Source organism: Vitis vinifera, chromosome 2, assembly GCF_030704535.1.
Source record: "Vitis vinifera cultivar Pinot Noir 40024 chromosome 2, ASM3070453v1".
Taxonomy (NCBI): Eukaryota; Viridiplantae; Streptophyta; class Magnoliopsida; order Vitales; family Vitaceae; genus Vitis; species Vitis vinifera.
The window spans coordinates 9,753,628-9,764,117 of record NC_081806.1 but is presented as its reverse complement, the minus strand read 5'-3'; the positions used below and the strand labels follow the sequence as shown (position 1 = coordinate 9,764,117).

Genomic DNA, 10,490 nt, shown 5'->3' with positions numbered 1-10,490 from the left:
CAGGCAAAGGTTGTGTTTTTCAGCCTGGCTAAAAAATCGTGGATTTAGGGTTTGTGAAATTTAAATCCAATGGCACAAAATCAAAGAGACCCTTAGAACAGATCCAAAAAACACAAGGAGCAAAAAAAAAAAGCAATTTTTTTGGTTTTCCTTGGGGTTTTGCATGGATTTTCTTGGAAATCAAACGAGGATGAATTTTCCCGGAAATCGAATGGGGGATGGATTTTCTTGGGGATCAAACGGGGATTTTTTTTTGCTTCCGCCGCCGCCGCCACCATTGAGTTTTTTAGCCTGGCTCAAAAATCGTGGATTTAGGGTTCGTGAAATTTAAATCCAATGGCACAAAAGCAAAGATACCCCTAGAATAGATCCAGAAAACATAAGGAGCAAAAAAAAAAAGCAATTTTTTTGGTTTTCCTTGGGGGTTTTGCATGGATTTTCTTGGAAATCAAACAAGGATGAATTTTCCCAGAAATTGAATGGGGGATGGATTTTCTTAGGGATCAAATGGGGATTTTTTTTTGCTTCCGCCACTGCAGCCGCCGTCAATGACCGCGAGAGTTGCTGGTTGCCGCCGTCAATGGCAACCAACCGCGCTTTCTTCCCTCCGGCCCTGGTTTTCCACCATTGCCACCGCCTTCTTCTCTCTTGGTGATGTCGAAAGGGAAAGAAAGAGAGAGAAAGAGGGAAGGGAAAAGGAGAGAGGAGGAGATTGCTGACCGGAGAGAGGTGTGAGTGGCGGCCGGTGATGACGCCGGCTGACCGGTTTCACTGGGGAGGGAGAGAGAGGCGGATGGTGGGTATGGGAGGGAAAAAAAAAAAAAGGGCAATCTCGGTACAAAAAATGTAGCCGGCTTAGAGTGCATAAAAAAGATATAATTTTTCACATTAAAAGCTGGTTTTCAGATTTCATAAAGTTGGGTTCCGAAAAGTATACATTTTTCAAATGGCCCCATCAAAACACAAGTTTCCCTATATATATATACACACACACACGTATAACAACACAATAAGTGCATATACCTAGTTAGAATTTGGAACTAAAAATCATAGCTAAAAATTGAAGAAGTTTATTTTTGTAGATTATGTGATGAATCTATATAATAAAGTTATATTTTGTTAATTTGAACTTGTCAAAACTTTAACATTCAATGTTTTTATATGTATGATGTAGTTTAACCCTTTAAATTTTACCATTTTCCATAAAATTGACAAAATGATATGATATTTATAGTGTACAATACTACACAATTAGGAAACTAAATTACGCAAAATAATAAAGTTGACTAATTCCTATATAACCGCTACTCTACAAATATAATAAGATATATACAACTATACAAGCTCGGAAATCAAGGAATTATATAATTATGCCGTCCTAGAAATCAAGGAATGAATTCCCTAGCATTTTCAATCAAATCTAAAAAATTAGGAGTTAATTCCCTGGTATCTTTAATCAAATTCATCAACAAAGATCAAGATTGTAAAAAAAGTGCTTAGAGGCCAACGTGGTTTGAGGCTGTGGATGTATTGAATCAATCGAGTTTTGAAATTATGGTTGTCTTGATTAATTTTTTGCAATAGAAGATCATAGGGAATCAAATGGTGACATTTTTTTTTTCTAGGTTATTTATTTATTTATTGTACTCTATTTTTTAATTGATCCAACTTTAAGTATGGTTGATTCATCTTCAAAATGGAGAATGGACAGTGTGACGCATATCCATCCATTCGGGTCAAAATTTGATCCATCTACATAAGAAAACTCTTTTAAAATTTTCTGGTTGAATCACAGTTATTGGATCGATCTCAACTTCCACTGTTAACCCCAAATTTTCAAATTAGGGGTTAAGGGAAATACAAGAGCCATCGCACACATCCCTTTGTGCTCCTTGTTCTTTTCAAATTGGGAGTATTTATTTTCCAGGAAAACTCACCTAGTTTTGAGTTGTAAAAAGTGGTTTTCAGTGGGTTTTCTTACTAAAAATGGATTGATTCATTTGGTTCCTTTATTACCACTCTCATTATTGTTTTGGATTGGGGTAAAACCCTTCCATTTTCCTCTTAATTGGGCTTCAAGAAGTGATTGAGATTGAACTTGGTTTTGACTCCAAGTATGTTCCTGAAGAAGGTGTGTAGCTGAAGTTGGAAGGTGCTAGTTAAGTGGTTCAGGAGAGGATTGCTAGGCTTGAGGCAACTAAATCCTTGTACTAGTTGTTTTTCTTCATAGTAGAATTTTTCGATCACTTGTAGATCTGTGGTTTTGATCTCTTTCGAGATTTTCCACTTTAAATCCTGATGTCATTGCCTCTCTGATTTTGTTTCTTCATTTGGTTATTTCTCTTAGTCTATCTTTTCTTGTGCAATTAACACTGTTATAATAGGTTGATTGGTCAAGGATATGGGATGAATTTGAACCATTTGTGCTTAGGAAAATATTGAAATAATTTCTGTTTTGGTTAAGGAATTGTCCGAAAGATACTTCTGATTGTTGGTATGAGGAGCAGGACAATTGGGCTGTTAGAAATAGGTGTTGGCATGCTAAAGGCTGTGTTCTTATGGTTTCTGCTTGATACTGAGATCATTAATGTTTAAGGTAGAGATTAAGTGTAGCCATGTCCTCCTTGTGTTCATATGAGAGTTCCATGAGATTATTTTATTTTATTTGTAAATGCACTAAAATTGTGAGAATCTGCAGTAGAACCTTGAGGATTTTGGAATAGAAGGTCCATAGATTAACCATTAATATAACCTCCAAATGTGTTTCATCGGCCCTCACTGTTGCAATCATTAATTTTTTTGATAGGTAAGATGTTTTATTTGTTTATAATTTCTTTTTTGGTCCCTAGTGGGAGTTGAACCTGAACTTCCCACAATTCCACCCCTTATGATTAGCGTTTGAGCTAGGTCACAAGTGCTAGTCAGAAAGTTTTTACTATAGCATTCTCCGGACCTAAAAGTTTTGATCTGTTTCTAGAGAATTTATCTGCAAAATATGGTTAGAAGTCATGAAGCGATTGTAAGAAAGTTTTTTAAGACCTACCAAAATTTTTTTGATGGATTTAAATTATTAAATAGAAGGCATGTGTCAGAAAGGAATAAATATTCTCATTTCTTATTCATTCTACAACTTAATGACTAACTTGGGAAATATTGACAATATTTACACTATGATTTAATTATTTCCAAAATATTGAATTGTGAGATACACAGGTAGTGGATTGAAGAGATGGGTAGTTTCTATATGAGACTTTCAAAGGGAAAAATGTAGAATTTGTGATAAGACTGTTTCGCCCTTGCTCAAATCAATGTGTCCATGAACTGAAATGGTTGCTGTTCTGGTTTACTCTTAAAGTTTGTAACTTGTTTGTCACAATTGCAATATGTGTGCAGTTCTCCATTTATTTCCATGTAGATCTTTTAAGTTGGTAATTTCATCTGATGAATTGAAATCTATCGAAGTTCTGTTTGGTATGGTAGAATCAAATTTCAAATTTATTTATTGTTAAAAAAAAAGGAGAAAAAAATGATGATGATGTTAACTTGTAATGTGTGGAAAATGCAGTGCTCTGGGGACATGGGTATTCTCAGTAGCAGGGGCATTGCTAGCAATTCCAGTTGGAATAAAACGGAAATCATTGGCACCCCTTGTGTTCTTTGGAACAACCGGTACCATGATTGATATCATCATGGGAATCAGCGCTTGCGAAAGAGAACATGCTGAACGCCAAATGAAGCTTCTAGAAGACCAAAATTCTGCGGCTGAATCTTGACATTGGATGCCATGTAATCATGTGAGCTGGTAATGGTTATATGCCCATAGCCCTCTGGGAGTTTGGATATTTCTTCCCTAACCTTTTTCATGGCATAAAGTTTGTTTATGATACAACTACTACTTTCGCTTGATGAATAAAAATTCAGGTTTTTGTTGTTAGTAGCAGCCAGTTCAGGCTTGGATCCAAGTGTGTGTTTCAGATGGGACTTTCCCCTTCTTCTCCAAAATATTCAAGAGCCAAAGCTTCTCCAAACCTATCTCTGCTCCTTAGACATCTGCAGTTCTATTGTTTCCCTTCCTACTTTGTTTTGCCTTTCTATCCTTTTCATCAGCCACAACCTTTTTTGGTTCACTACTAACACCTCCTCTCTCCCACATGCCCCCCTCTGCACCTTTTGTTTTCTTTCTTTTAAGAATAAAAAATATTAATAAATTATATTTTTATATATATATAAAAATATGAATTCATTTTATATCCTTAAAATTTAATTTAAAATTTTAAAAATTTTCAATAAATTTTAGAAGTTATTATCTTCTTAAGATAAGTTTTGAAATTGTTTTTTAAAATTTCAAATTCAAGTTGGTAGAATCAAACTTCATTTGTTAAAAGTCCGTTAAGGCCCAAATGGACTTCTGGCCGGCCCATCAAGGACGGACTTAACACAGTATCTTTTTTTTTTTTTTTTTTTTTTTTTTTTTTTTATTTAATTTCTTTATTTATTTATTTTTTAAAAGAAGTGGCGAGGGTAAAAAAAGTTAAAAAAAAAACGTAAAAAGGAAGTGAAAGAAAAGATGGAAAATGCGGAAATTGTTTCTATGTGTTTTCTATTAAAACTCATAACAGCTAATAAAACCACACACTCTGTCTCTCTCGCTCTACGCGGCTCAAGTGTAGAGTACAGAGCATGCAAAGACAATCTCTGGGCTCACCTTCCTCGAAGCTCCACATCCATGGCGGAGGAGGAGGAGGAGCAAAAGAGGAGATTCTCAAGGCAGAAAAAGACCTTAACCAAAGCCAAAACGACGACGAGGCCGACCACAAATCTCTCAAGCCTCTCCGATCATCCTCTTCTCCCCCGGACAAGCTCATTCACCTCATTCCCCTCCTCATGCTCTTCTGCTTCCTTCTCCTCTACCTCTTCTCTCACGATCCATCTCACTCCGGTGCGCTTCTCATTATTCACTCTCTCTCCCTCTATTCTGATTGCCGATTCATTTTAGCTCTTTTTTTACGTTTTCTTTTCTGCTTTCCCCAGAATTGGCTCAGTTTGATGGCTTCAAAAAGCGATCCTCCAAGCTTACAGGTATAATGTGAATTCTGGTTGTGTTTTTTCAAAGCGTTTTCGATGTTTTTGCTTTGATTCACTCGTTTTTTCTGTTTCTCCACGCAGATTCGAACGAGATTGCCGATTTGGAAAGGTTTGTGGTGAAAAGCGATGTTTTCTCGATTCGAAGCCTTAGGAATCTGCAAGAAATCGGAACATACGCCCCGAAATCTCGACTCCACAGGAAAATGGGTGATTTCTAGGCCGCATTTTCGGCTCCTGTGTTTTTTTTTTCTCCTCCAACTCTCCCTCTTCCACCCCCGCTCCCACCCCCACCCCCCAACACGCACTTCCTCTAAGGTCGCGCGTGGGACTCCCCACGGATTCACACGCGCGAATCTATCTGCCATTTTTTTCGCACGTGTACATGCTATTGCTTTGCATGCCAATTTGTTGTTTTGTGAACGCGCTTCGGCGCGTGTTACTGATATCATCATATATGTATAAATATCCATATTTAATTATGATTGTTCCATACCACCAAAAAAAAAAAAACAGATGAAATATCGGGCGATTGAATGCTAACGTGCACCGTAATTCATGTTGAGGAATGAGGATAGTGAAGAGAGTCTAACATGCGCAGTTGATGTTTGGAACTTTGGATTCCAGCTGGTTCTTTCGGACCGTTACTGCACCTCGAGTTGCGGTTGGCTCGCCAGCTGGAAAGTCGTACTGATGGAATCTGGTGCTTCCAGTGTGAGTGAGTCGATAAATGGCACCACCGTTGCATGCTTCCTCTCTTCTGCCTATCTCACCTCAAGACACGTGTCAGAGGTACAATCATTTATTTGGGGATAAACACAAAGTAAGGGTCCTACAACACCTCTGCGGGAATTTGTTCATTAAACTTTCCAAAAATTTATAGAATAATTTAGAAAAAAAACCACAAAATTCTAGCAATGCATTTTGTATTAAGTGTCGAATTAGTAAGAGTGAATTTAAAAATGAAAAACGAGGGGGCATTTTGGTAATAAGATGGAAAGAGGGTGGACTGATTGAGAAGAGTGATGATTCTCAGAAGAAGGTGTCGGTGGAAGAGACACGGTGTCTTTTGTTTTTTTGAGTTTTGATGATGATTACGTGTCACGATGTGACAAGTGTCATCAAAACCACCTACGTTCAATTATCTTTTTATTTTTTATTTTTTGTTTTATTTTTTTGGTCCACCTCATCATTCATATGGGTGATTGAGATTGAATGATGACAAAAAAAAAAAGAAAAATGACATCTTTTTTGTTTTTATTTTTTTAATTCAATCGAATTCTGATGATTCATGACATTCATCATACATAAATTAGAGACATATATTGAAATTAAGGAGGAATATTTTCATTGGTTTCCTTGTACAAGTTCTCTAATTAGTACGTTCACATTTTCTGTCTTTTTCAAGTTTTTAATTTTTTTTTTCCCCTCGAAGGTTTCCACAAATTTAAATATCGTATCTTTAAAGAACTCTAAGCTGCCGTGTCCATAGAAGCAGGTGAATACATCAGATGTGGATTTTTCTGATACACAGTGGGTAGTGGGTGAAGAGAGAGAGAGAGAGAGTCCACTTCTTGGCTGGTTTGGCTTAAAAGATCAAACTAAAAGGTCCAAAAAAAAAAAAGGGGGTGGCCAAGTGGTCCAAACCCACTATCACGAGGCTTCACAGCAGCATAACATGCTCGTGAATATGGTTTTTTACAGGCTGTTTGGTTTGGGAAAGTGTTGGAAGAGTTTTTAATATTTGGATAACGACGTGTGTTGAGTGCGACTCCCCAGTCCCCATTAAGTTTTGATACTGACAAAATTGTGATAATAGGCATAATGGTATTCTTAAAAGTTTTTGACCAGAGGATTTCTTTTTAACCCTATAAATCTATTCTAGAGTTGTGACTTGTGAAGGCCTTACTGTACGATTGAAAGAGGATCATTAGTTTCGGTGAAGACTGAAGAGTAATCACAATAGGGGGTTTTGTCGGAAACCACCGTTTTGCTTTGGCTGTGCGGTGGAACCCTAGATATTCAAAATAGAAACAGTGGATGAGCATGAGATGTCAGTACAATAAGAGAAGTTCATCAGAGAGGTTCGCGATTTGACTTCTCCTCACGTGAGATGTCGTTAGGGTGATCACAAAACCATGTGACTTAAAACAATATCCAGCTCTGCGACGCTGTAAGTCTGTAACTCCCTTTGCTGTCAATCCGCTCCCCTAGGGCACGGGCGACTTTGAAAAAAATACAATAATTTTAATATAAAATAAAATAAAATATTTTTTAATAATATTTTTTAAAATATGGCAATTAAAGGTGTATTTTTGAAGAAATCTAATTAAAAATTATCTTTTGAAAAATAATTTCAATACTTGAACTGTTTTTTTTATAAAAATATGTAGATTTAAAAATAATTTTAAATTATCACATTTTAATACATATATTTTTTAAATGTATTTTTAATCAAAATCTTCGATCAGATTATAAACATTTCTTTTTCCACGTATTGGAATTTTTGAGTGTCAACTTCTCTAAATGTTGGAATTAGGTGGGTGGCCAAATTAATGTGATCTAAATCTGATATAACCAAATAAAAAATTAAAGTTGAAATCGTAAAAAGATTGCCCAAAAACTACCCCGATTAGAAAACAAAGGAAATATATTCTCTCTCTCACTTTACTTTTCCTAGGGGAAAAGGAAGACAAAGAGAACTTTAAAGAAGAAAAGTTATTTACAAAATAAATTGAAAGGTTTTGTGTTGTGAAACGAAATAATTCTTAATTTTAGTTTAATTCTAATCACAATTAAAGATTAAGGTGGTATTTGTTTTTTGGTTGAATAGAAAAAATTAAAATATTTGACTTTTTCTATTCAGCTAAAAATAATATGTTGATATCATTCAATATAATTAAATTGAATCTATTGATAACAAGTTTATTTTAGTTATATTAAATGATGTCAACAAGTTACTTTTAACTGAATAGAAAAAATCAAATATTTTAGCTGAATAAAAAAAACCAAATATTTTGACGAAATATATTTAGCTTTTTCTATTCAGCTAAAAAACAAACACCACCTAAGAATTGAACTATGAAACAATTGCTTTTTGGATCTTGCATATTTTAAAAAGATAATCCGAAGCTTTCCTACACTAAATTCTCTACTCTCAAAACTCTTCGTGACATTAAGATTATTTCTTTAAAATTATTAATTCAATGTCACATATAACATTTACAAGTAAGAAAATAATTTTATAAAATTAAAACTTTCCCAATCATTTAGAGAAAAATACATCAAGCGTTACATCAATGAAATTGCCACTCATTCCTCTGTCTCCTTGTTCTTACTGGTTGTGGGTGTGGAGCTTATCTCATGCATCATCAACCCCCTTTCTTTTTCTTTTTCTTTTTCTTTTTCTTTTCCTCTTTTTAAACTAAATGTATTCCGTGGGACCAGAATTATCTCCAGGTCCCAATCTCTCCCTCCACATTATGTTCTAAATTATTTACTCCCAGAAGCGACCAACCAAACCAACACATCATCCCTAAATTTTCAATTCGAATGTTTCCAAAGGGATAGAATACCAAAAAAGCATTTTTCTAGATGATGGGCTCCACACTCCTCATCATTGACTACTAAAATTATCTTACAAATCCAGGAAGCTTAACGGGCAAGAACCTTAAGGGTCAAGCTATTTGATATCAAGGCACGAACAAAAAAAAAGACCTAAAATCACTCATCCGTTGAGAGTGGGCTCATTTCTCAACTCTACCCAACTTGGGATGGGAATCAGTCTTGAAAAATTCCACATCACCACTCATTGGAGCTAATAAAGATTTATTAATGTCCATTTCGTATATGAAATAATAATAATAATTAAAAAAAGTTGTAAAATTGTAGTAGTTGACATGAACAGCTTTGACTTTGGAGCCTGTAATCACATTGGCTACACAGCAATCATGTGAGATGATTTTATGCAAAACTAAAGAGCAGTGAAAATGGTGAATAAGCTAAAACCCTAGAACAATAGGTTACTTGGCAGCCAAGCATAGAGTTTGACTCCACATTAGGAAACATTTATTACCCTGCGTGATTCTCACTTTAATCAAATAATAACTACTTTCAGAGTCTTGATTTGAGACAAAGGAGACATTGTAAGTTAAGTTAATTTGAGTTGAGAAACCAACCCAAATCCAACCAAAACCAGCACATACACAGGCTAATCATAAGTAGGATTCAGGTAAAGTGGATGACATAAGTGCTTTTATGTTACAAGGCTTCCTTTTCCAGTTTTTCCACATTGTGTTTTTGTTGGTTGGACCAAACTGGTTTCATAAATACACAGATAAGGGAATGGAAAACCCCATCTATTAGCATTTGTATGTATGACAAATAAACCGAGTTCAGTAAATTATAGTAATAAGTCTAATAAGTTATTCAAAAGTATTCCAATTTTTCTACACTATAATAAAGTCATAATTAATTTTTTAGTATATTATTCCAGCAGCTTATTTTACCTCTACCCCAACAAGTGTTCTTTTAATGTACTTCTGAAGTATACTTGATTAATAAAGGTGGCAGTAAGTAATGAATAGACACAAAAGTATATACAAACTAATTAATCTGATCATCCTTGTCGGGCTAAACCTAACCAAAATGGAGGTCCAAAATATCCAATTAAATGCAAGGTTAGGTAGCCACTGACCTGCATTTAACTTGATTTGCTTAAGAGTTATGGTTATAGAAGAAACAGACTAAAATGTCCAAAGGTATAGCTTGGAGAATCTGGAAACAAGCTTAGAGGAAATAATTTTCAACCCACAAATGTAGAATGTGTTCCCAAGCATCATATTCTGAAAGAAAATTTCAAACAATATGCACTTTTTTTAAACAGAGTTCTTGCCTAAGTAAATATGTGCCAATACACTTTGCTTGGTTTCCTTATTCTTGCCTGCAAAAAGGGCACAAGCCCTTATTGGCCTGGGCATTTTGAAATACACTTTGCACTGCTAGTACAATTGCAAAATAAGAGCTCCAGTTTGGGCTAAAAATCAAATCACATTTCCTAAGACAACCTGGGAAACAACAAACTAACCTGGCATACCATCATCTAAAATTGTGTAAAAAGGCTATTCTAAAGAATATGTGCCTGAAATAGGTCATTGGAGCCTCTTCTCCCTCCAGGCTACTCCCAGCGGCACCTTTTGGGTTTTAGCCAAAATCAAATTTAATCCCCTATGTTTAGATTTTCCTACAGGATTGATATCTTGATAAGTGGATGCTTTCAAGATCCTGTGAGGCCTTTGTACTGACATTTGAAGAGTTGGGTTTGGGGGAAATGAAATTCCTAGAATTGGGTATTTTTATTTTTTGGCGAGTTCATCCTACAGATCTTTAGCAACTTGTGTCAGGGGATC

General features: G+C 35.4%; 1 protein-coding gene across 1 annotated transcript; it reads left to right on the top strand.

Moving 5' to 3' along the window:
* Positions 1–4,596: 4,596 nt before the first annotated feature.
* On the top strand, positions 4,597–5,564 carry LOC100267682 (uncharacterized). The gene is made up of 3 exons (XM_002278470.3): positions 4,597–4,939; positions 5,032–5,079; positions 5,167–5,564. The coding sequence occupies exons 1-3, from the start codon at positions 4,681–4,683 to the stop codon at positions 5,301–5,303; spliced, it is 444 nt and encodes a 147-aa protein (XP_002278506.1). The 5' UTR covers positions 4,597–4,680; the 3' UTR covers positions 5,304–5,564.
* The last annotated feature ends 4,926 nt before the right edge of the window (positions 5,565–10,490 follow it).